The sequence below is a fragment of the Gigantopelta aegis genome, chromosome 2, assembly GCF_016097555.1.
Source record: "Gigantopelta aegis isolate Gae_Host chromosome 2, Gae_host_genome, whole genome shotgun sequence".
NCBI lineage: Eukaryota > Metazoa > Mollusca > Gastropoda > Neomphalida > Peltospiridae > Gigantopelta > Gigantopelta aegis.
This window is the reverse complement of record NC_054700.1, coordinates 3,020,073-3,046,604: the sequence shown is the minus strand read 5'-3', so window position 1 is coordinate 3,046,604 and position 26,532 is coordinate 3,020,073. Positions and strand designations below refer to the sequence as shown.

The following is a 26,532-nucleotide window of genomic DNA, read 5'->3' as shown; positions in this document are numbered from 1 at the left end:
CAACTGGGTTGCATCCCGCCCCCAAAGAGCAAAGGAAGAACAAGGAATAGGCAATCACGTGACTGGAAATAGGTAACAAATGACACAACAGAAGATTTTAGCCAATCCCTGGCTGTTGGAACATTTGGACCAGTCAAATTTAATACTGGAAACGCACATAGCAGAGAGAGGCCAGGTTATGGACAAAAAGAAATATAAATGCTAAAAATGTCGAAAGGATACAGATTGCTTGCACGGCCTCCAGCGGAGTTTCAAACTGGACCGTTCCCAAGCCGCGACTCTTGCCGTCCTTGTCTACTTTGATATCGGCCTTTATTGCATTGCCAGCCAGTTTGAAGACATCCTTCAGTTTACGCCACGTCACACGGAAATCCAGCTGAAAGAAAACGTGTGTGTGTCACAAATGGCATAAAGGTAAAATCAAAGTGAACAAAACATCATTGAGGAATATAACATTCAATATAATTTAATGGGAATAGGTCACCAAAGATATGACTTGAGTAACAACAGTGTTATATATAATTTACCTACAGTTTCAATCACTTGTGTGTTTTTGCGAAATTACATTGTGGATAAACACCGTGTTTGAGAGAGGTCAAGAAAGAGAAAAGTGTACTTACATTGTGGATAAACACCGTGTTTGAGAGTGGTCAAGAAAGAGAAAAGTGAACTTACATTGTGGATAAACACCGTGTTTGAGAGCGGTCAAGAAAGAGAAAAGTGTACTTACATTGTGGATAAACACCGTGTTTGAAAGTGGTCAAGAAAGAGAAAAGTGTACTTACATTGTGGATAAACACCGTGTTTGAGAGCGGTCAAGAAAGAGAAAAGTGAACTTACATTGTGGATAAACACCGTGTTTGAGAGCGGTCAAGAAAGAGAAAAGTGAACTTACATTGTGGATAAACACCGTGTTTGAGAGCGGTCAAGAAAGAGAAAAGTGAACTTACATTGTGGATAAACACCGTGTTTGAGAGCGGTCAAGAAAGAGAAAAGTGAACTTACATTGTGGATAAACACCGTGTTTGAGAGCGGTCAAGAAAGAGAAAAGTGTACTTACATTGTGGATAAACACCGTGTTTGAGAGCGGTCAAGAAAGAGAAAAGTGTACTTACATTGTGGATAAACACCGTGTTTGAGAGTGGTCAAGAAAGAGAAAAGTGTACTTACATTGTGGATAAACACCGTGTTTGAGAGAGGTCAAGAAAGAGAAAAGTGTACTTACATTGTGGATAAACACCGTGTTTGAGAGCGGTCAAGAAAGAGAAAAGTGTACTTACATTGTGGATAAACACCGTGTTTGAGAGCGGTCAAGAAAGAGAAAGAAAGAGAAAAGTGAACTTACATTGTGGATAAACACCGTGTTTGAGAGTGGTCAAGAAAGAGAAAAGTGTACTTACATTGTGGATAAACACCGTGTTTGAGAGTGGTCAAGAAAGAGAAAAGTGTACTTACATTGTGGATAAACACCGTGTTTGAGAGTGGTCAAGAAAGAGAAAAGTGTACTTACATTGTGGATAAACACCGTGTTTGAGAGTGGTCAAGAAAGAGAAAAGTGTACTTACATTGTGGATAAACACCGTGTTTGAGAGAGGTCAAGAAAGAGAAAAGTGTACTTACATTGTGGATAAACACCGTGTTTGAGAGAGGTCAAGAAAGAGAAAAGTGTACTTACATTGTGGATAAACACCGTGTTTGAGAGCGGTCAAGAAAGAGAAAAGTGTACTTACATTGTGGATAAACACCGTGTTTGAGAGCGGTCAAGAAAGAGAAAAGTGTACTTACATTGTGGATAAACACCGTGTTTGAGAGCGGTCAAGAAAGAGAAAAGTGAACTTACATTGTGGATAAACACCGTGTTTGAGAGCGGTCAAGAAAGAGAAAAGTGTACTTACATTGTGGATAAACACCGTGTTTGAGAGCGGTCAAGAAAGAGAAAAGTGAACTTACATTGTGGATAAACACCGTGTTTGAGAGCGGTCAAGAAAGAGAAAAGTGAACTTACATTGTGGATAAACACCGTGTTTGAGAGCGGTCAAGAAAGAGAAAAGTGAACTTACATTGTGGATAAACACCGTGTTTGAGAGCGGTCAAGAAAGAGAAAAGTGAACTTACATTGTGGATAAACACCGTGTTTGAGAGCGGTCAAGAAAGAGAAAAGTGTACTTACATTGTGGATAAAAACACCGTGTTTGAAAGCGGTCAAGAAAGAGAAAAGTGAACTTACATTGTGGATAAACACCGTGTTTGAGAGTGGTCAAGAAAGAGAAAAGTGTACTTACATTGTGGATAAACACCGTGTTTGAGAGCGGTCAAGAAAGAGAAAAGTGTACTTACATTGTGGATAAACACCGTGTTTGAGAGCGGTCAAGAAAGAGAAAAGTGTACTTACATTGTGGATAAACACCGTGTTTGAGAGCGGTCAAGAAAGAGAAAAGTGTACTTACATTGTGGATAAACACCGTGTTTGAGAGCGGTCAAGAAAGAGAAAAGTGTACTTACATTGTGGATAAACACCGTGTTTGAGAGCGGTCAAGAAAGAGAAAAGTGTACTTACATTGTGGATAAACACCGTGTTTGAGAGCGGTCAAGAAAGAGAAAAGTGTACTTACATTGTGGATAAACACCGTGTTTGAGAGCGGTCAAGAAAGAGAAAAGTGAACTTACATTGTGGATAAACACCGTGTTTGAGAGCGGTCAAGAAAGAGAAAAGTGTACTTACATTGTGGATAAACACCGTGTTTGAGAGCGGTCAAGAAAGAGAAAAGTGAACTTACATTGTGGATAAACACCGTGTTTGAGAGCGGTCAAGAAAGAGAAAAGTGAACTTACATTGTGGATAAACACCGTGTTTGAGAGCGGTCAAGAAAGAGAAAAGTGAACTTACATTGTGGATAAACACCGTGTTTGAGAGCGGTCAAGAAAGAGAAAAGTGAACTTACATTGTGGATAAACACCGTGTTTGAGAGCGGTCAAGAAAGAGAAAAGTGAACTTACATTGTGGATAAACACCGTGTTTGAGAGCGGTCAAGAAAGAGAAAAGTGAACTTACATTGTGGATAAACACCGTGTTTGAGAGCGGTCAAGAAAGAGAAAAGTGTACTTACATTGTGGATAAACACCGTGTTTGAGAGCGGTCAAGAAAGAGAAAAGTGAACTTACATTGTGGATAAACACCGTGTTTGAGAGCGGTCAAGAAAGAGAAAAGTGTACTTACATTGTGGATAAACACCGTGTTTGAGAGCGGTCAAGAAAGAGAAAAGTGTACTTACATTGTGGATAAACACCGTGTTTGAGAGCGGTCAAGAAAGAGAAAAGTGAACTTACATTGTGGATAAACACCGTGTTTGAGAGCGGTCAAGAAAGAGAAAAGTGAACTTACATTGTGGATAAACACCGTGTTTGAGAGCGGTCAAGAAAGAGAAAAGTGAACTTACATTGTGGATAAACACCGTGTTTGAGAGCGGTCAAGAAAGAGAAAAGTGTACTTACATTGTGGATAAACACCGTGTTTGAGAGCGGTCAAGAAAGAGAAAAGTGTACTTACATTGTGGATAAACACCGTGTTTGAGAGCGGTCAAGAAAGAGAAAAGTGTACTTACATTGTGGATAAACACCGTGTTTGAGAGCGGTCAAGAAAGAGAAAAGTGAATTTACATTGTGGATAAAAACACCGTGTTTGAAAGCGGTCAAGAAAGAGAAAAGTGAAATTACATTGTGGATAAACACCGTGTTTGAGAGCGGTCAAGAAAGAGAAAAGTGTACTTACATTGTGGATAAACACCGTGTTTGAGAGCGGTCAAGAAAGAGAAAAGTGAACTTACATTGTGGATAAACACCGTGTTTGAGAGTGGTCAAGAAAGAGAAAAGTGAACTTACATTGTGGATAAACACCGTGTTTGAGAGTGGTCAAGAAAGAGAAAAGTGAACTTACATTGTGGATAAACACCGTGTTTGAAAGTGGTCAAGAAAGAGAAAAGTGAACTTACATTGTGGATAAACACCGTGTTTGAGAGCGGTCAAGAAAGAGAAAAGTGTACTTACATTGTGGATAAACACCATGTTTGAGAGCGGTCAAGAAAGAGAAAAGTGAATTTACATTGTGGATAAAAACACCGTGTTTGAGAGCGGTCAAGAAAGAGAAAAGTGAAATTACATTGTGGATAAACACTGTGTTTGAGAGCGGTCAAGAAAGAGAAAAGTGAATTTACATTGTGGATAAACACCGTGTTTGAGAGTGGTCAAGAAAGAGAAAAGTGAACTTACATTGTGGATAAACACCGTGTTTGAGAGCGGTCAAGAAAGAGAAAAGTGAATTTACATTGTGGATAAACACTGTGTTTGAAAGCGGTCAAGAAAGAGAAAAGTGTACTTATATTGTGGATAAACACTGTGTTTGAGAGCGGTCAAGAAAGAGAAAAGTGAATTTACATTGTGGATAAACACTGTTTGAAAGCGGTCAAGAAAGAGAAAAGTGTACTTACATTGTGGATAAACACTGTGTTTGAGAGCGGTCAAGAAAGAGAAAAGTGAATTTACATTGTGGATAAAAACACCGTGTTTGAAAGCGGTCAAGAAAGAGAAAAGTGAAATTACATTGTGGATAAACACCGTGTTTGAGAGTGGTCAAGAAAGAGAAAAGTGTACTTACATTGTGGATAAACACCGTGTTTGAAAGTGGTCAAGAAAGAGAAAAGTGAACTTACATTGTGGATAAACACCGTGTTTGAAAGTGGTCAAGAAAGAGAAAAGTGAACTTACATTGTGGATAAACACCGTGTTTGAGAGCGGTCAAGAAAGAGAAAAGTGAACTTACATTGTGGATAAACACCGTGTTTGAGAGCGGTCAAGAAAGAGAAAAGTGAACTTACATTGTGGATAAAAACCGTGTTTGAGAGCGGTCAAGAAAGAGAAAAGTGTACTTATATTGTGGATAAACACCGTGTTTGAGAGCGGTAAAGAAAGAGAAAAGTGTACTTACATTGTGGATAAACACCGTGTTTGAGAGCGGTAAAGAAAGAGAAAAGTGTACTTACATTGTGGATAAACACCGTGTTTGAGAGCGGTCAAGAAAGAGAAAAGTGTACTTACATTGTGGATAAAAACACCGTGTTTGAAAGCGGTCAAGAAAGAGAAAAGTGAACTTACATTGTGGATAAACACCGTGTTTGAAAGCGGTCCTTCGATTCCGAGCTGCTGTAGGATACGGTTGTTGATGGGGCCGCCCATTCCCATGTTCTGACTGCCGACCATGCCCACCCCTCCGCCAACACCACCTCCGCCCATTCCGCCTCCGCCCATTCCGCCTCCGCCCATTCCGCCTCCGCCCATACCGCCACCACCCATACCAAGGCCGACGTTTCCACCGCCTCCCTGAGACATGTTCCCCATACCGCCGCCACCACCGCCGCCATACATCTCCTGTCGCCGTAGGTCACTCTCTCGCTCCTAGAGGAAATGATCCACATTTAAAAACAGGAAAGGGAACAGATGTTTGAGATGACCACCCAACATATTCTAAACTACAACTAATTATGTCTCCAACGTAGAATAATATATGGCACTTGATTTATAATGCAAAAGTTAGTTTTGTTTAAAGACACACTAGAGCACAATGATTTATTAATCATCGGCTATTAGATGTCAAACATTTGGTAATTTTGACACGTAGTCTTAGAGAGAAAATCCGCTACATTTTTTCCATTAGTAGCAAGGGATTTTTTATATGCACTATCCTATAGACAGGATAGCACATACCACGGCCTTTGATATACCAGTCGTGGTGCACTGGCTAGAACGAGAAATAGCTCAATGGGCCCAACGACAGGGATCGATCCTAAGCCGACCGTGCATCAAGTGAGTGCTTTACCACTGGGCTATGTCCCACCCTTGATTTAGAGTGAAATAAAAAAAAATGCTCATACATTTAGAGGACCGACTTGTAATCAGAATTGGCTGCGTCCATTCTTTGAGAAATAAGATTAGTCCACTATTTCACATTTTGCCCTTTGTTTAAACAGGAATGATGCAAAACAATATAAATTGATTTTTTTTTTTTTAATTGCTTTCCCCCCTGAATCAGAACCAAACAAAAAGAAAAAGAGTTATCTAGCATAACAGTACCATATTGGAGCGCTACCTGGCCCATTTCTTTGAATAAGCTCCCCTACTTTTTGAAGGCATTTAACAAATGAGGCCTTTATTCGTAAGTAACCACACACATCCCCCGTATCACAATAAATAAAATGAAAATGCAGGTTTGCTCGAAGTTCATTTAAAAGGTCAAACCTTCTGAAAGAATACTGTCACAAACAATTAAACTTTGATCCAGACAACTTGTTAATGCCAAGCAGTATACTTCTTTGTGTTCTTCCTGGCTTGTTTAATTAAATATATTTTTAAAAACAAAACAGGCCCCTTGTCTGGGAATAAGCTCACACCATGCTAACCTCATAATAAGTTGTCTTGGCCCCGTGTGCTTATTTCTGGTCAAATTTCGGTAATGTAAAATAATACATTAACTTAATTATGTAACAGAAATATTAAATGGACATACCGTATTTGACCAGAAATAAGCCGAAAAGTCAAGACAACTCATTATGAGCTTAGCATGGAGTGTGTGGGCATATTCCTAGATAAGAGGCCAGTGAAAATATGTCATAATTTCTTTTGTCTAACCGGAATCTAAAAACAGGTGGAAAATGTCTATCCTACCTCTCGAACGGTCAGGAATCTGTCCTTGACTTTGAATTTATGCATAACCTCAATTGCCTTTCTTGTAAGATCCATTGTCTTCATTTCAACAACACTGAAAGAAGGAAAAGAGAAAAATACAAGAGATTTTTAAAGTAAAGAGAGAGAGAGAGAGAGAGAGAGAGAGAGAGAGAGAGAGAGGGAGGGAAAGAGAGAGAGAGAAAAATGCAGGATATTTAGTGTTTAGGTATGCTACAAAGATAAAAACGTTTGTTCGCTTCTGTGATTTTACCTACATACTACCGGAAACGATACATTTCCGTGACATCCGAGGGTCTGCCATGACGTCCTAGTCACAGCATTGCATGTAGAGCAATTACAGGACTTGAAATACGCTGTGAAATACAGCCTGCCCTTATTGTTTTTAAATAGCAGACCAAAAATATATGTCCTGCTAAGAAAACATATGGCCTTTTTATAGTGTGTGGATAATTAGGACCTCTCAAATGTAGTTCAGAGCATTATGGATTTAAAATAGAATAGAATCATGACCTAAATAGCAGATAAGATAACTGTACATACATCTGTCTCTGGAAAAATAACATGCAATTTTTGTGTGTGTTTTAGCAGGTGAAATGGACTGTATTTTGATTTAGTATCCCTGAATTAATACTTGAAACAAGACAATAATCAAATACACCTACCACGAACCACTCGATTTTCCATCAGGCGTTTCAAACATATTCACATAAGACACGTCACCAACTGAAACACAACCCAAAGCATCCAATCAATTAAAGATCCATTTTCAACGTTCAAGAGCTAGGGCCGCATTGCTTGTGAAAAATGTGCTGTCCGTGCCACTCAGTGGTCTATACAATGTTTTCGCTACTAAGCCAATAAAACAAAATGACAGCGTCCATTCAGTAAAATTACTGACGTACCAATTAGGTAGTTACTATATATGGTCTGTGTGAAGATTATAAAAACTTGTTTTTTTAAATGAGTGCACAAAATCATTTATATTTGTTTTACATGTACATAAAAATTATATTAAGCAACCATTCAAATTAATGAAACAATATTTAAATTAGTTGAAAAAGTTGAAGTTTGTTTTGTTCAAAAACACCACTAGAGCACATTCATTTATTAATCATCAGCTATTGGATGTCAAACATTTGTTAATTCTTACATAACAGTCTCAGAGAGGAAACCCACTACATTTTTCCATTAGTAGCAACAGGCTGTGAATTTAGCAAATTACAGGGCAAGGCCTTTTGACTGATCGTGTTCGAGTATGATGGCCAATTAGTAACATACAAAATAATGTTCAGGTCATTGGGGCATATGATATGGCACTGCAGCAATTTGCTGCATGCCGCTGTTAAATTTGAGCCCTGTAGCAAGGAACAGATCTATTAAATACACCATCCCACAGACAGGTTAGCACATACCATAGCTTTAGATATACGTTGTGGTGCACTGGTGGGAACGATAGGCCCACTGACAGGGATCGATCCTAGACCGGCCACACATCAGACAAGTGCTTTACCACTGGGCTACGTCCCGCCCCGTTCACAGACAAGACGTACCTTCCTTTCTGAAGATGTCTTTGATGTGCTGCCACTTCATCTCGTAAGGAATGTTGCTGACCATCACACGTTTCGACATGAGATTCACTGACCTCCGTCGCCGTGGTGACCGCGAGCGTGATCTCCGAATGGGTGACCGTGACCGTGATCGGGACCTACAACGTAACGTAAAAGATTCCAGTAAAGCTAAGATCACATTATCAAAACACATCAATGTAACTGTTTGAGTTTAGTCGCATTGTGTAGTATGCATTGAAAATCAAGTTTGCGACTGAGTTTTAGTCAGCCCGGTGGTATGTGACAGCTGTTATACAGTGTGAACGGATCGTGGCTCACGATGTGACGTGACTGTCATAGTCGAGTTGTGTCGTGTAAAGTGATCTAAATGAATGAATGTTTAACGACACCTCAGCACAAAAATACACATTGGCTATTGGGTGTCTCGGCTTTAGCTGATCAATACAACATGTACATGTGTGGAACATTACTCATTTACTAGCCACTGGCACACCATTTAATCTGATGCTATTATGTGCCAAAATGTATCCAAGTTACAACAATAGTGGTGCCTGGTCTAGATTATCTCATGACAAGGAAAGACTTTCCTTTAAATGGTACTAAAATCTAAGGCATATTTTGTTTTCTTACACTTACATTACGAACTACTATAACAGTTCACACCTTTCAACCCGTAGTAATATTCTGGCATGGAATATAATGCAGTAGACCAAACACTGCCCAGGGTGAGTTGGTCATTTAAAAAAAATTGGGGGTGGGGGGGGGGGGCGGCATGCTAACTAAACATTTGAGGGCGAAGTGACCAATCCATTGAGGCAAGTTGGTTTTAGGGCAAGTTGAACTGTTGCACTAATAATTTTCTTTAAAAAATGGGATTATTATCATGACAGTTGCCCTTCTGGATACCGCAAGCGAGATATCTCCCCAAACGCAAGTCGACATATTGTACACATTATAGTGCATTCCCCAATTCATATTTCCCACTGTTTTGCACACAGCACTTACGGGAAATAATAATAGAACAGGAGACAGATTAATTGAGAGTATGGCAGCTTCAGTTTTTTGTTAAATTTCAATGTATTTTGAGTTGGAAAAGTGCTTAAAGGAAGGGACAATTAAGGCATTTGACCTGGTATGCATATTCAGCGATATATAATGCACATTATTGCTTAATATCAACAAGTATGATCATATAGTTAATTAATAAAACGGTTAAATGTGACAGCTAATATATATAATGGGTGCAGCCATTTTGTATCATCCCAGTGAAGACGCCCTCTGGCGAGCTGGTGGTTACGTAATACCTAATGTGTCACGTTAGGAATTAGTCTTCGAACTGAATAAACAAAACATACCTGATTTTTGCGGATGCATCGCAATATTCTGTAATAATAGTCATCCCAGTAAGCCAGCAACAATTATATATTATTAATACAAAATAAATCACCATTGTCAAAGTGTTGAAATAACTGTATTATGGTTTGTACATAAATTAACCCACGTACTGAAATAATAATCGGAGTGTTTTGTTAGTTAATTGGTCTTTTCTTTCCGTGGCCTGTACCCGTGGTTCCTGATTGGCAGGTGTATATTTGGACGGTCCCCAGACACTGTGTCAAGACACACTAAAAATATGTGCCTCTTTTATTAAGATCATAGGGTATTGCGTGTTAACCGCACGGACACCCCTCTAATCGTAATCGACCAGCAGTCCTGAGTTATTACTGTAAGTAATTCTGTAAAACCCTTGATTAAGTAGACTTTCCTATTTAAAATAAAAAAAACTGACCAATTACGTAGTCCCAAAGAAAATCAAATTATCACTTGGGTATCGTGAGTGGTTGTTTTTGCTCGAATGTAGCATACCAATAGGCCTAATAATATGCATTTTTTTCTTTGGATTTTTTAAAAAAGAAAAATACTATAACTCCATTTCGTTCTATTGATGCAAATTGAAATATATTTAGTTAAATAGTTTATTATACTATCAAATCATTTATGTTGTTTTACAAGTCAGGTTGATGAAAGCGAAGCGCCTTATCGTAAATTAGAGTGTTTGTTTACACTGTGCATAATAGAGAAGTTGGACGGAGCTGACGTCACTTCGCCCTAAGCTATACCACCGGACGTCACAAAAACTAAACAAAATGGCTGCCCCCAGTTAGCAGGAATAATCATGTTTTTTTTATTAACTCTAAAATTACGCGTTTTTCATTTTGTTAAAGTGTCAGTATGTGTTGGTGGTCCGGGTATGCATCTTTCCAACACATAAATCTCATGTTTGAGTTTACTCTATCTTTAACAATGGCGGCACATCACTGTAATTTTCAGGCATTAATAACTGATTGTGACAGTTAATTTGATAATAAATTTGACTGTTGGGATATGAATCGCAAAAAATGTGGGTCAGAAAAACAGTTATTGGGAACAATGGACATAAATACCAGACATCTGGCCACAAATGCCGGTAAATAAACACAATTTTTAACTGATGTAAAATACAGGGCTAGCTGTCACTTCTCATATTTGCAATTTGTAAATTTTTATAACAATCTGCAAATTTGCTGTGGAAAAGTAGTGTCCACAGAATTTTTCACAGCAATTTTACCATTAACATGTTTGCAACTCTGGATTGTAAGAAATTTTTTAATGATGAGTTTGTTATTGGTTTTGTTTGCCAATATGCTGTAAGATTTATTTATGATCAAGAACAATCACGTTGCAAGGGGATGACAATTTATATACAGTGTAGTCAGTCTGCAGTGACGTGCCAGTACAATCTTTATATTTTAATTACCGTAGATCCTGAAACTAATGCGATCATAATATTAATGCTAAAAATGCAAGATTGTGTTATCTGTATTAATAATGCGATGCATTTATTTCTATGTTTTGTCCAGCACTAGTCCAGCAAGCTATGTGTCACATGCTATTAAAACAAACAAAGATCAAAATTCTAAATTCTAATACATTTAAAACAACTAGAGCACAATTCATCGTAGGCAAGACAGACTAATTCAGTATACGGATTTGTTTTCACAAAATATATGTAGGTGGTCGAAATAAAAAATAAAACGTTTTGGATCCATTTAAAAAAAAAAAAAATTCTGTCGGAGGAAAAAAAAAAGAAAATTTTCAAATCCAGATTATTCATCATGAACACACACACACACACACACACATATGTTGCAAATGGATTTTGTAGTTGCATGTACTTTCTCATTCACTACCATTCTGCTTCCTGGGTTTTACAGTATTTATATCTCGTTTAACCTTCTGAGTACTACAGGCAAGATATCTCGCCCGACGTCACGTCAGTTGACATACTGTACACTGTATACAGTGCATTCCCCAATTCATATTTCCCGCCATTTTGCACATGACACTCACCGGAAACGGAAATATAATTAAAGAAAAAAGATTTTTTTTTCAAAATGGTACTTTTGTTTTGATTTTTTCAATTGAAAATACCTTCAAATTTTGAGTTCAAATAGTGGTTTTCGGCAAGTATTTTCGCTCGACAACAATGGCGGCACATCGCGGTCATTTTCAGAGATCGATAGCTGATTGTGACAGCTAATTTGATAATAAATTTGATCATTTTACCAACAACGAAAATTACCAAATATTGCAATATGAATCGTAGTTGGGGTTTAAAAAAAAATTCTGGTCAGAAAACCAGTTATCGGGAATAATGAACATAAATACTGGACAGCTGGCCACAAATGCCTGTAAATAAGCGCAACTTTTTCGATTTTTTGTCTAATTTTAATCACCATTAGCCGATCTAAAAATAATAAAAATTACAAAAAAGACACGAAAATAATACGTACCGATTCATACATGAACTTTATTTCATGTATTTATAAAACATTTAAGTGAATATATGTGAGTAAAAGTTATAAACTTGTACCCACTCAACATGGTTTTTGTTAAAAATTAATCCAGTAGTCTAAAGGTTAAATAACTAATGTGGATATATTCATGTTATTTCAAAACAATTACACTAATAAATATATAATCGGGGTGAATCGACTCACTTTTGGGGCAAAACGACTCCGTACGAATAAGATTTTAGAACGAACCAACCCTGGGTGAACAGGTCTAAGGGCGAAACAACACAGGGTTCGAAATGGTTTTAGGGCGAAACGACCCGGATTCAACAGAAATTGGTCTGCACATGTCGTAATTTTTCTGCTTTGGCATTCAGGCATATAAATACTGTATTATACATAGATGCTTATTGATTTATACTTTTGATATGTATCTATGATGTTGAATTAGTTAATACAGACATACTACGATAAACTGTTCAATTCTGCTACTTGAAATTCTGATTTCGACATATAGCCACTTTCCGCAAGTATCAATAACAACAACAAGATGGTGGCCATGCACCTGTGCACCCGCACAGTACACGGCAAAGTCAAAACGCAACGTACTTCTGAATAAATAATTTAACAAAGACAGAATATGATTTGACAAGTATAATTTGGGGGAAAATACCCTTGAATTACTTTCTTTTTTTTTTTGTCAGAAAGAAGTGTTTTATTTAACGATGCACTCAACACATTTTATTTACGGTTATATGGCGTCAGACATATGGTTAAGGACCACACAGATTTTGAGAGGAAACCCGCTATCGCCACTACATGGGCTACTCTTCCGATTAGCAGCAAGGGATCTTTTATTTGCATTTCCCACAGGCAGGATAGCACAAACCAGTCTTTGTCGAACCAGTTATGGATCACTGGTCAGTGCAAGTGGTTTACACCTACCCATTGAGCCTTGAAGAGCACTCACTCAGGGTTTGGAGTCGGTATCTGGATTAAAAATCCCATGCCTCGACTGGGATCCGAACCCAGTACCTACCAGCCTGCAGACCGATGGCCTGCTACGACGCCGGGGTTTTTTTTGTTGGTCAGAACAGTTAAAAAAATGTAGGTTTGCATTTTTATTTTTCCAGCAGGACTTTTTAATGAACTGGCGGATCCGTAAACCTATTAATCAAAACCGAATGGCCTAATTGCCCAATAGTCAAGCAAAAGCTGACACAATTAATCGCGCATGACAAGTTAATTTCAGGATGTATAGTACATTAAAGTGTCAGAATATATTTAATGTGATATAGAATTAAACTAATTTTCTTTAATAATTTCTATTAGGAAATCTGTCATCAAAACCGAATGCCCCCTTTCAAGGCCAAGTAAATCAGTAAAGTTTTTCTTTCTCTGGATTAAGCCACTTGGCACCAGAAAAGAGTTGTATAATTTGCCAATATAAATGATGGAGAAATTTTTATTAAATTATCGGCACTATCTCTTTCTATATATATGTATATCTACAAATATCTCATCATCAGGCCAACCATAACGGAGCCTGGCGATCTCGCCCTGGCGAAGTCGCCCCGGGCGAGTTCGCCAGGACTTATTTTCATCGTTAGGCAAAGTTATCATACATATTAGACTTGCTAGAAGACATATATTACAACATATATTATAGTATATATCTACTGTCATTATCAGCATGTTTTTGTGCCAAAACTACAGGGTTATACCACTTATACTACTAGTTTTGTGTTGGGACACGCTGTATCATTATACCAAATTGAACATCAAAGTGTGCACTTATGACAAATAGTTGCGTAGTAACGTGTGACAACTTCACCCAACATAAAAATGCTACACTGAGAAAATCCTGGCGATCTCGCCACAGCCTGAAAAAGTTAAATAATAAGAAATGTAAACTTAAAAAATGTTACATTACATGATGAAACAAACCATAATGGGTGTACTTTACGTGTATTTATTATAATAAACTGTAAACTTAAACAAGAAAAATCCTGGCGATCTCGCCCGGCTTGCAAGTGAAATCGTCAGAAATGTAAACTACCAATGTATTACATTTTACAACAAGAAAATCAAACCATGACTACTGCACATGTATTTACTTAATGAAGTAAACATAAAACAGCTTGTAACTTGAATATTGTTGAGTTATAATGTACTGGCGACTTCGCTAAACAGACATGCAACACGGAAGTAAATATGGCGATCTCGCCACAACGTATCCCAACACAAAACTAGTAGTATAAGTGGTATAACCCTGTAGTTTTGGCACAAAAACATGCTGATAATAACAGTAGATATATACTATAATATATGTTGTAATATATGTCTTCTAGCAAGTCTAATATGTATGATAACTTCGCCTAACGATGAAAATAAGTCCTGGCGAACTCGCCCGGGGCGAGATCGCCATACTTCACCATAACACATCAAGTCCAATGGTCCCTGCAATGTACTGTATGCTATGAACACAGTTCAATGACCTAGTTCAGTTGTAACTCACTTAATGCTGATAATTTACATGTGATGATGGCGCTGAGATTCAGATACTTAGTAATAATGGTGCAATTACTGTTTTAATATTTACTTTTAATCTGTTTTCAGTTCACAAAGTATATTTTATTTTTATCAATAAGGATAAAACAGACCTTGAAAAAAATAAATCCAAAATAGTCCACAGCAATAAAACAAAAAACTCTGTGGAAATCTCCAAGACACTGCCAATTGCCACAGGCAATTACAGTGGTTGCATAAGTGTAAAACTAATTTCCACTTTTTTTTTTTTTCCCGGGGTAGGGGTGGGGGTGGGGGTGGGGAAAGAGTGTCTCTTCGGTGTTTGCTAAACCGTAAACAGAGTTATTTCGCCTGAATAGATAATTTTCAATTTAGGGCGTTCGAGCAACTTTTTTAAGGTGTTCCATCAATACAGCGAAAATATATATGTATATATATATATATATATCAATACAGCGAAAATATATATGTATATATATATATATATCACTATCATTCTTATTATTTTAAGTGTCTGCAGTCCCTAATAACATGAAATCATCATCAAGACATAGAATTCAATAAAAGTTAAAACGCTACGAAATTTCTTCTCATTGGATTGATTCATTACATTGGTTGTATCTTATTTGCTGGATTTGTTACTTTAACTAGCATAGGTACTCGGAATAATGTTTCAATAGGATACCGTCTGCTTGGCTTAACAGGCGTTCTTTCTGGAGAATATTCTCTATTTCCATTGTCCACAACAGGCTCTTCATAATTCAAATCGGCCATTTTGTTCTGTTTCTCCGTTTATGAACAATCCGTAATGTACCGAAATATTCCGAATCTATCGAGCCAATCGGAGTTTTCCGATCAGTTCACGAATCAGAATCAATCGAAACTCCTCGTCACATTCCGCTACGCTAGATGTATATTTATCAATCGGAACTCCTCGTACATTTCTACGCAATATATACATCTAGCGTAGCGGAATGTGACGAGGTGTTCCGATTGGTATATTTATATATATTTCGTAGAAATGTACGAGGAGTTCCGATTGGAATCGGAATGCGTCCTTTCGACATTCGGAACACTTCGGCCAATTACAAGAAATGTTCATTTGAAGATTGTAATTTCACTGGAAAAGTTAAAAAAAAAATCCACAAATTAGATAAAAAAAAGTATAAAGAGACATCCTGGGTTTTTGTTGTTGTTATTTTAACATTTATTTTCGATAAGAGTATTATTGCGACTGAGACAATAACTTTTCTACTCTTATCGTTAAAAGAATTATTTTATTGGGGAGATAAATCTTACATTTCTACCTTTTCTGTTGATAGTGTCTTGCGTATATATATATTTTTAAAATAGTGTCTTTGGAGCAGTTGCAAAGAGGCTACTAAAAACACATTCACGTGACATTGGTACTTTTGATCAAGAACTTGTAAGTAATGTGTTAAAAAAGAATCATTGACGTTTCGCCCCTCCCAGCCAGTTCGCCCCCGGTCAGTTCGCCCCCAGTTTGACCTGTTCGCCCCCTGTACCAGTTCGCCTCCAAGACGATTCGCCCCCAACTGTTTGCCTGTTCGCCCCCGACTATTTGCCTGTTCGCCCCCAAATATTTGTCAGTTCGCCCCCAATTAGTTGTTACTTTTAAACAATTATTGTACTGTTTCTTTAGAGGATGTTAAAGTGTGTTTGTGTGTGTGTGTTTCTTTTCTTAGAGGGGAGGGGTTGTTGTCCTTCCACAATTTGGACTGATCATGAATCATGAGAATTGTAATACGGGGTTATATTTTTTTCAGATGTAATTAAACGTAGGGTGCTGAATAAGCGTAGACACAGACATTTTTTCCCAAATTCACAAACCACATCATCAACATTTATTAAAACATCCGTTCCTGCCAGATATGATCTGTTTTAAGAAGAAAGAAACAAAACAATGGTTAATCAGCTACATAACCTTGATGCTGATTATGCATATTCGGCCAACACCTAAGAGGGCTTTGAACAGCAATTCGATATGGCCTCTTCTGGTGAGCATTATTCTAACTGAGGGATTATTGCGGGGGTTCTTTTGGCCACTAATTAGTAACCATGAACATAAAAAAAGATGATCATCTTCTAAAAACACTATGACTGATTACAGTTAACAGGTTAACACGTGATAATGGCCATAAAAGCACGTACGACCAGCCTAGCCTGGCCTGTAGTGCCCGTGACAGGCGTGCGCTACAACAGCTTGTTCTGAATGTGCACGTAAAACCCTATGACCTGACCTGTCTAGCCTGGCATTCGTATTCAACACAGAACAAACACGTATGGATATATCAGAACAGAACTTTATTACACCTAGGCTGTTCCATGACCAATATAAAAATTATATATTCTTGCTTGCGTGGTGAGGCAAGCCTAGCTGAATTTCCTGTTCTTACCTTCACAGGGTAAAGCCAATATCCTACGTCACTAACTAGTTATAATTTTTATCCTGCAGTCCATAAAAATTAAGGGGAACAGCTATTATATCTGTTATTTCAGCTACCTAGAGGTCAAATGAGCGATTTTGTAATGTAGTTATGCATGTGATGTCACATGAGTGATATTAAAAGTGATAATCTTGTAGTGTACCAGTCATCATAATTGGCTGATAGAAACAGTGGTTGCAGGATAAAAATATAAAATAAATAATACATGTATATATTAATCATTTAATCAATATATATAATACTCTAATGATTCCAGATTCTCTCCAGTTAACTTACATTGGGTGTGATGATTATATTATATTGACATTATACCGTATATATTTTGTTTTTCAGATCTCCTTTCATCGACTGAACATTGATGAAGAAAATATTTTAAATTACCACTACACATCAGAATGTCCAAAGAGGTCACTGAAGACATGGAACTGCCTGTCACTTGTAATAAGTCTCAGTTACATGGAAACGGAGATCCTGAAACGAAATTAGAAACACAAGAAAATGAACAGAACAAACTAACCACTGACACTTCACCAAATTCGAGAAGTGAAAATTACCATGAACAAATCGTCGTTTCAGCTGGAAGCATGCAGATGCAGTTGGTAGATACTCCAGACAGTGAAGTTACAGAAACAGAGTTACGAAATGACGATTTAATGTCTACACAGTTTGTTTCTACAGCTGGAAGTGAAAAATCTTATCCTAATCATGCAGGTATTTTTTCTGCAAAATCAAATTCTACTGTTAGTGTTACACAAGGACAAGCTGTTGCTCTCAAAGGGAGACCACCCATAATTAAAAATGCTGAGATTCCAAGTGTGGGTGAAAGCCACGTCTCGCACGATAATGATGTTATACTGGAACAGTTTGCTCTGACTGGTAACAAAATTGAGAACTTTCTGATGTCGGCATCATCGTATGAGACATCGACGGCGAGGTCGTTACAGCTGACCTCACAAATGTGCAGTCTTCCGCGGCAGATGAAGATCCGTACCGACCTGTCCCTCAGCGACAAGGTCAGGTTGATTCAAGTCTCCGAGAAGACTGGAAAAAGTCAGCGAAGCCTGGCTGCCGAGTTCGGCATTTCTCTCGGATCGGTGAACAACATTCTCCGGCGAAAGAGAGAATACATCGAAGCCTTTGAGAGGAACGAAGTCTCAGGTAGCATAAAGAGTTTCCGTCGGGTATCGTGGCCGTCTTGTTCCAGGACGAGATCCCCGGCGCCAAAGGTGAACGAGACTGACAGTCTGAACCGGCTGATGTACAAGTGGGTGGAGACGGCAAAGAAGAAGAATGTCATCTTGTCCAGCACACTGCTGCAGGATAAAGCTAGCGAGTTCGCATCCAAACTGGGCATCAGCAGCTTCACCCCAACCAACTCGTGGGTCAACACCCTGAAGAACCAGTTCAATCTGTGTTTCGAAAATGACAATGATTCGACGGGGAAGTTGTACACCACCTGGACCAAGATGCTACCCTACCTGATCCAGGGTTACGAACCGCAGAACGTGTTCACCTGCGGGGAGACAACGCTGATCTACAGAGGGCTGCCGGATAAGTGTCTCGTCGAGGGTGGGATGTGCATGGGAACTCACCACAGAACTGAATCGTCCAATCACTCGGTTACCTTGCTGCTCTGCTGCAGTGCAGTTGGCGAAAAAATCAAACCACTGGTCATAGGAAAGAGCGGTATGCGAAACTCGTTTCAGAACGTTGCACCTGGCAACCTGCCCGTCGTTTGGAAGCACCAGGACAAGGCCTGCATGACGTCCAGCCTGTTCACAGAGTGGCTGAAGGATCTGGACCGATGCATGGAGCAGCAGAATCGACACATCGCCTTGTTCATGGACATGGCTCCCGGTCATCTCTCCAACCTCCTGCTGAGGAACGTCCGGCTCCAGTTCTACCTGGACAACTCGTCCTCCTACCTGCAGCCGCTCCAACAGGGCATCCTCACGTCATTCAAGGCACACTACCGCAAGCGTTTCCTCCAGGCGGTCCTCGCTTGGGCCGAGTGCTGCGACAGCAGTCCACACGTGGTGAACAACGTCACCGAGCTGGACGTGGTCTTCTGGATCAAACACGCGTGGAACAGCGTCAAGAAGGGCCTGGTCATCAACTGTTTTGACGCTGTCGGTTTCCCCACTCCTCCACCACTTGTGGAAGAAGACGCCAATGACGGCCTGTCACTGCAGCTGTCGGAGTTGGTGGAGGAGTGCGGACAGGCGTTCAAGTTCACCCCCATGCACGCAAAGATGTATGTGGAGTTTGACTCGCAGATTCCCTGTCACGTCCACGAGACAGAACTGTGGGAGCAACAGCTGCTGGCTGAAGCCATGACTGGCAGCATCACAATCAAATCTGAACCCATAGAAGAGGATTTCCAATATGGTGGCAGAGGCAGACTGCTCCCATTGGATGGTCAGTCCAGTCAGACGGAAGGAACGGTGGTCACTAGGCCCATCAGTCAAAGTGAGGCTTTGGAGTCTCTGAATAAACTAAAGACATTTGCAGCTAGTGATCCCAGTTTGCTGGAGACGTTGTACGCCACAGAAGAGGAGATGTTGGATTCGATTAGCAGTCATCGGCAGCAAGCACGCTGTCGAGCCATGAATAATCTCTTTCCGTTAAATGTTTACCAGCATGGCATCTTGTGAATAGTAATATGGCAGTGTTCTAAGTGATGTTTAATTGGTGATCAGCTGTATAAGGTCTTAGACATTAAATGTATTTTAACTGACCTCTCTTTTGGGGTGAACGTAATGGCTAATTGACATCTAATGGAGGTCAACTACTTACGGGCTCGATCATGTGTTTCTACATCTACACATAGGGCGACTCAGGGTAAGGGCTCTGTGACCGACATGGTTGTTCTAAGGAACATCTAGTGGGGGTCAGTGTAAGACCTCTGACCAACATGATTGTTCTAAGAGTCATCTAGTTGGGGTCATTGTAACGGCTCTATGATAAGATATAGCTGTTCTAAGAGACATCTAGTTGGGGTCAGTGTAAGGGCTTTATGATAAGGTATAGCTGTTCTAAGAGACATCTAGTTGGGGTCAGTGTAAGGGCTCTGTGGCTGACATGATTGTTCTAAGAGACATCTAGTTGGGGTCAGTGAAAGGGCTCTATGATAAGATATAGCTGTTCTAAGAGACATCTAGTTGGGGTCAGTGTAAGGGCTCTATGATAAGATATAGCTGTTCTAAGAGACATCTAGTTGGGGTCAGTGTAAGGGCTCTATGACTGACATGATTGTTCTAAGAGACATCTAGTTGGGGTCAGTGTAAGGGCTCTATGATAAGATATAGCTGTTCTAAGAGACATCTAGTTGGGTCAGTGTAAGGGCTCTATGATAAGATATAGCTGTTCTAAGAGACATCTAGTTGGGGTCAGTGTAAGGGCTCTGTGACTGACATGATTGTTCTAAGAGACATCTAGTTGGGGTCAGTGTAAGGGCTCTATGATAAGATATAGCTGTTCTAAGAGACATCTAGTTGGGGTCAGTGTAAGGGCTCTATGATAAGATATAGCTGTTCTAAGAGTCATCTAGTTGGGGTCCGTGTAAGGGCTCTATGATAAGATATAGCTGTTCTAAGAGACATCTAGTTGGGGTCAGTGTAAGGGCTCTATGATAAGATATAGCTGTTCTAAGAGTCATCTAGTTGGGGTCAGTGTAAGGGCTCTATGATAAGATATAGCTGTTCTAAGAGACATCTAGTTGGGGTCAGTGTAAGGGCTCTATGACTGACATGATTGTTCTAAGAGACATCTAGTTGGGGTCAGTGTAAGGGCTCTATGATAAGGTATAGCTGTTCTAAGAGACATCTAGTTGGGGTCAGTGTAAGGGCTCTGTGGCTGACATGATTGTTCTAAGAGTCATCTAGTTGGGTCAGTGTAAGGGCTCTATGATAAGATATAGCTGTTCTAAGAGACATCTAGTTGGGGTCAATGTAAGGGCTCTATGATAAGATATAGCTGTTCTAAGAGACATCTAGTTGGGGTCAGTGTAAGGGCTCTATGACTGACATGATTGTTCTAAGAGACATCTAGTTGGGGTCCAGTGTAAGGGCTCTGTGACTGACATGATTGTTCTAAGAGTCATCTAGTTGGGGTCAGTGTAAGGGCTCTGTGACTGACATGATTGTTCTAAGAGACATCTAGTTTGGGTCAGTGTAAGGGCTCTATGACTGACATGATTGTTCTAAGAGACATCTAGTTGGGGTCAGTGTAAGGGCTCTATGACTGACATGATTGTTCTAAGAGACATCTAGTTGGGGTCAGTGTAAGGGCTCTATGATAAGATATAGCTGTTCTAAGAGACATCTAGTTGGGGTCAGTGTAAGGGCTCTATGATAAGATATAGCTGTTCTAAGAGACATCTAGTTGGGGTCAGTGTAAGGGCTCTATGATAAGATATAGCTGTTCTAAGAGTCATCTAGTTGGGGTCCGTGTAAGGGCTCTATGATAAGGTATAGCTGTTCTAAGAGACATCTAGTTGGGGTCAGTGTAAGGGCTCTATGATAAGGTATAGCTGTTCTAAGAGACATCTAGTTGGGGTCAGTGTAAGGGCTCTATGATAAGATATAGCTGTTCTAAGAGACATCTAGTTGGGGTCAGTGTAAGGGCTCTATGATAAGATATAGCTGTTCTAAGAGTCATCTAGTTGGGGTCAGTGTAAGGGCTCTATGACTGACATGATTGTTCTAAGAGACATCTAGTTGGGGTCAGTGTAAGGGCTCTATGATAAGATATAGCTGTTCTAAGAGACATCTAGTTGGGGTCAGTGAAAGGGCTCTATGACTGACATGGTTGTTCTAAGAGACATCTAGTTGGGGTCAGTGTAAGGGCTCTATGATAAGATATAGCTGTTCTAAGAGTCATCTAGTTGGGGTCAGTGTAAGGGCTCTATGACTGACATGATTGTTCTAAGAGACATCTAGTTGGGGTCAGTGTAAGGGCTCTATGATAAGATATAGCTGTTCTAAGAGACATCTAGTTGGGGTCAGTGTAAGGGCTGTATGATAAGATATAGCTGTTCTAAGAGTCATCTAGTTGGGGTCAGTGTAAGGGCTCTATGATAAGATATAGCTGTTCTAAGAGACATCTAGTTGGGGTCAATGTAAGGGCTCTGTGACTGACATGATTGTTCTAAGAGTCATCTAGTTGGGGTCAGTGAAAGGGCTCTATGATAAGATATAGCTGTTCTAAGTGACATCTAGTTGGGGTCAGTGTAAGGGCTCTATGATAAGATATAGCTGTTCTAAGAGACATCTAGTTGGGGTCAGTGAAAGGGCTCTATGACTGACATGGTTGTTCTAAGAGACATCTAGTTGGGGTCAGTGTAAGGGCTCTATGATAAGATATAGCTGTTCTAAGAGTCATCTAGTTGGGGTCAGTGTAAGGGCTCTATGACTGACATGATTGTTCTAAGAGACATCTAGTTGGGGTCAGTGTAAGGGCTCTATGATAAGATATAGCTGTTCTAAGAGACATCTAGTTGGGGTCAGTGTAAGGGCTGTATGATAAGATATAGCTGTTCTAAGAGTCATCTAGTTGGGGTCAGTGTAAGGGCTCTATGATAAGATATAGCTGTTCTAAGAGACATCTAGTTGGGGTCAATGTAAGGGCTCTGTGACTGACATGATTGTTCTAAGAGTCATCTAGTTGGGGTCAGTGAAAGGGCTCTATGATAAGATATAGCTGTTCTAAGTGACATCTAGTTGGGGTCAGTGTAAGGGCTCTATGATAAGATATAGCTGTTCTAAGAGTCATCTAGTTGGGGTCAGTGTAAGGGCTCTATGACTGACATGATTGTTCTAAGAGACATCTAGTTGGGGTCAGTGTAAGGGCTCTATGATAAGATATAGCTGTTCTAAGAGACATCTAGTTGGGGTCAGTGAAAGGGCTCTATGACTGACATGGTTGTTCTAAGAGACATCTAGTTGGGGTCAGTGTAAGGGCTCTATGATAAGATATAGCTGTTCTAAGAGTCATCTAGTTGGGGTCAGTGTAAGGGCTCTATGACTGACATGATTGTTCTAAGAGACATCTAGTTGGGGTCAGTGTAAGGGCTCTATGATAAGATATAGCTGTTCTAAGAGACATCTAGTTGGGGTCAGTGTAAGGGATGTATGATAAGATATAGCTGTTCTAAGAGTCATCTAGTTGGGGTCAGTGTAAGGGCTCTATGATAAGATATAGCTGTTCTAAGAGACATCTAGTTGGGGTCAGTGTAAGGGCTCTATGACTGACATGATTGTTCTAAGAGACATCTAGTTGGGGTCAGTGTAAGGGCTCTATGATAAGGTATAGCTGTTCTAAGAGACATCTAGTTGGGGTCAGTGTAAGGGCTCTATGATAAGATATAGCTGTTCTAAGAGTCATCTAGTTGGGGTCAGTGAAAGGGCTCTATGATAAGATATAGCTGTTCTAAGAGACATCTAGTTGGGGTCAGTGTAAGGGCTCTATGATAAGATATAGCTGTTCTAAGAGTCATCTAGTTGGGGTCAGTGTAAGGGCTCTATGACTGACATGATTGTTCTAAGAGACATCTAGTTGGGGTCAGTGTAAGGGCTCTATGATAAGATATAGCTGTTCTAAGAGACATCTAGTTGGGGTCAGTGAAAGGGCTCTATGACTGACATGGTTGTTCTAAGAGACATCTAGTTGGGGTCAGTGTAAGGGCTCTATGATAAGATATAGCTGTTCTAAGAGTCATCTAGTTGGGGTCAGTGTAAGGGCTCTATGACTGACATGATTGTTCTAAGAGTCATCTAGTTGGGGTCAGTGTAAGGGCTCTATGTTAAGATATAGCTGTTCTAAGAGTCATCTAGTTGGGGTCAGTGTAAGGGCTCTATGACTGACATGATTGTTCTAAGAGACATCTAGTTGGGGTCAGTGTAAGGGCTCTATGACTGACATGATTGTTCTAAGAGACATCTAGTTGGGGTCAGTGTAAGGGCTCTATGGTAAGATATAGCTGTTCTAAAAGTCATCTAGTTGGGTCAGTGTAAGGGCTCTATGATAAGATATAGCTGTTCTAAGAGACATCTAGTTGGGGTCACTGTAAGGGCTCTATGACTGACATGATTGTTCTAAGAGACATCTAGTTGGGGTCAGTGTAAGGGCTCTATGATAAGGTATAGCTGTTCTAAGAGACATCTAGTTGGGGTCAGTGTAAGGGCTATGTGGCTGACATGATTGTTCTAAGAGTCATCTAGTTGGGTCAGTGTAAGGGCTCTATGATAAGATATAGCTGTTCTAAGAGACATCTAGTTGGGGTCAGTGTAAGGGCTCTATGATAAGATATAGCTGTTCTAAGAGACATCTAGTTGGGGTCAATGTAAGGGCTCTGTGACTGACATGATTGTTCTAAGAGACATCTAGTTGGGGTCAGTGTAAGGGCTCTATGACTGACATGATTGTTCTAAGAGACATCTAGTTGGGGTCCAGTGTAAGGGCTCTGTGACTGACATGATTGTTCTAAGAGTCATCTAGTTGGGATCAGTGTAAGGGCTCTGTGACTGACATGATTGTTCTAAGAGACATCTAGTGAGGGTCAATGTAAGGGCTCTATGACTGACATGATTGTTCTAAGAGACATCTAGTTGGGGTCAATGTAAGGGCTCTATGACTGACATGATTGTTCTAAGAGTCATCTAGTTGGGGTCAGTGTAAGGGCTCTATGATAAGATATAGCTGTTCTAAGAGACATCTAGTTGGGGTCAGTGTAAGGGCTCTATGATAAGATATAGCTGTTCTAAGGGTCATCTAGTTGGGGTCAGTGTAAGGGCTCTATGATAAGATATAGCTGTTCTAAGAGTCATCTAGTTGGGGTCAGTTTAAGGGTTCTATGACTGACATGATTGTTCTAAGAGACATCTAGTTGGGGTCAGTGTAAGGGCTCTGTGACTGACATGATTGTTCTAAGAGACATCTAGTTGGGGTCAGTGTAAGGGCTCTATGACTGACATGATTGTTCTAAGAGTCATCTAGTTGGGGTCAGTGTAAGGGCTCTATGATAAGATATAGCTGTTCTAAGAGACATCTAGTTGGGGTCAGTGTAAGGGCTCTATGATAAGATATAGCTGTTCTAAGAGTCATCTAGTTGGGGTCAGTGAAAGGGCTCTATGATAAGATATAGCTGTTCTAAGAGACATCTAGTTGGGGTCAGTGTAAGGGCTCTATGACTGACATGATTGTTCTAAGTGACATCTAGTTGGGGTCAGTGAAAGGGCTCTATGATAAGATATAGCTGTTCTAAGAGTCATCTAGTTGGGGTCAGTGTAAGGGCTCTATGACTGACATGATTGTTCTAAGAGACATCTAGTTGGGGTCAGTGTAAGGGCTCTATGATAAGATATAGCTGTTCTAAGAGACATCTAGTTGGGGTCAGTGAAAGGGCTCTATGATAAGATATAGCTGTTCTAAGAGACATCTAGTTGGGGTCAGTGTAAGGGCTCTATGATAAGATATAGCTGTTCTAAGAGACATCTAGTTGGGGTCAGTGTAAGGGCTCTATGATAAGATATAGCTGTTCTAAGAGACATCTAGTTGGGGTCAGTGTAAGGGCTCTATGACTGACATGATTGTTCTAAGAGACATCTAGTTGGGGTCAGTGTAAGGGCTCTATGATAAGATATAGCTGTTCTAAGAGTCATCTAGTTGGGGTCAGTGTAAGGGCTCTATGATAAGATATAGCTGTTCTAAGAGACATCTAGTTGGGGTCAGTGTAAGGGCTCTATGATAAGATATAGCTGTTCTAAGTAACATCTAGTTGGGGTCAGTGTAAGGGCTCTATGATAAGATATAGCTGTTCTAAGTAACATCTAGTTGGGGTCAATGTAAGGGCTCTGTGACTGACATGATTGTTCTAAGAGTCATCTAGTTGGGGTCAGTGTAAGGGCTCTATGATAAGATATAGCTGTTCTAAGAGACATCTAGTTGGGGTCAGTGTAAGGGCTCTATGATAAGATATAGCTGTTCTAAGAGACATCTAGTTGGGGTCAGTGTAAGGGCTCTGTGACTGACATGATTGTTCTAAGAGACATCTAGTTGGGGTCAGTGTAAGGGCTCTATGATAAGATATAGCTGTTCTAAGAGACATATAGTTGGGGTCAGTGTAAGGGCTCTCTGACTGACATGATTGTTCTAAGAGACATCTAGTTGGGGTTAGTGTAAGGGCTCTATGATAAGATATAGCTGTTCTAAGTAACATCTAGTTGGGGTCAATGTAAGGGCTCTGTGACTGACATGATTGTTCTAAGAGTCATCTAGTTGGGGTCAGTGTAAGGGCTCTATGATAAGATATAGCTGTTCTAAGAGACATCTAGTTGGGGTCAGTGTAAGGGCTCTATGATAAGATATAGCTGTTCTAAGTAACATCTAGTTGGGGTCAAT

At 39.8% G+C, this 26,532-nt stretch overlaps 2 protein-coding genes across 6 annotated transcripts in view; one reads left to right on the top strand and one right to left on the bottom strand.

Annotated features, from left to right (window-relative positions):
• Window positions 1-15,472, bottom strand: part of LOC121379838 (myelin expression factor 2-like) — a 38,890-nt gene extending 23,418 nt beyond the window's left edge. For all 5 annotated transcript variants that reach the window (XR_005958852.1, XR_005958851.1, XR_005958850.1 and 2 more), the window contains exons 1-6: window positions 15,351-15,472; window positions 8,286-8,440; window positions 7,398-7,458; window positions 6,715-6,808; window positions 5,149-5,448; window positions 223-376 (exon numbers count right to left, since the gene is read on the bottom strand). Coding sequence is in view for 2 of the 5 variants with exons in the window: in XM_041508493.1 (XP_041364427.1) it covers window positions 223-376; window positions 5,149-5,448; window positions 6,715-6,808; window positions 7,398-7,458; window positions 8,286-8,440; window positions 15,351-15,439 (853 nt within the window). In the remaining 3 variants the exon portion in view is untranslated. The remainder of the gene's footprint in view (window positions 1-222; window positions 377-5,148; window positions 5,449-6,714; window positions 6,809-7,397; window positions 7,459-8,285; window positions 8,441-15,350) is intronic.
• Window positions 15,473-15,959: 487 nt separating this feature from the next.
• On the top strand, window positions 15,960-19,870 carry LOC121379828 (tigger transposable element-derived protein 4-like). Its single transcript, XM_041508483.1, has 2 exons — window positions 15,960-16,091; window positions 17,467-19,870. Exon 2 carries the CDS (start codon window positions 17,529-17,531, stop codon window positions 19,785-19,787), a length of 2,259 nt encoding a protein of 752 aa, XP_041364417.1. The 5' UTR covers window positions 15,960-16,091; window positions 17,467-17,528; the 3' UTR covers window positions 19,788-19,870.
• Window positions 19,871-26,532: the final 6,662 nt, after the last annotated feature.

Coding starts and splice junctions, on each gene's coding strand:
- LOC121379828 (XM_041508483.1), top strand. CDS start 17,529: ATGTCCAAAGAGGTCACTGAAGACATGGAACTGCCTGTCACTTGTAAT.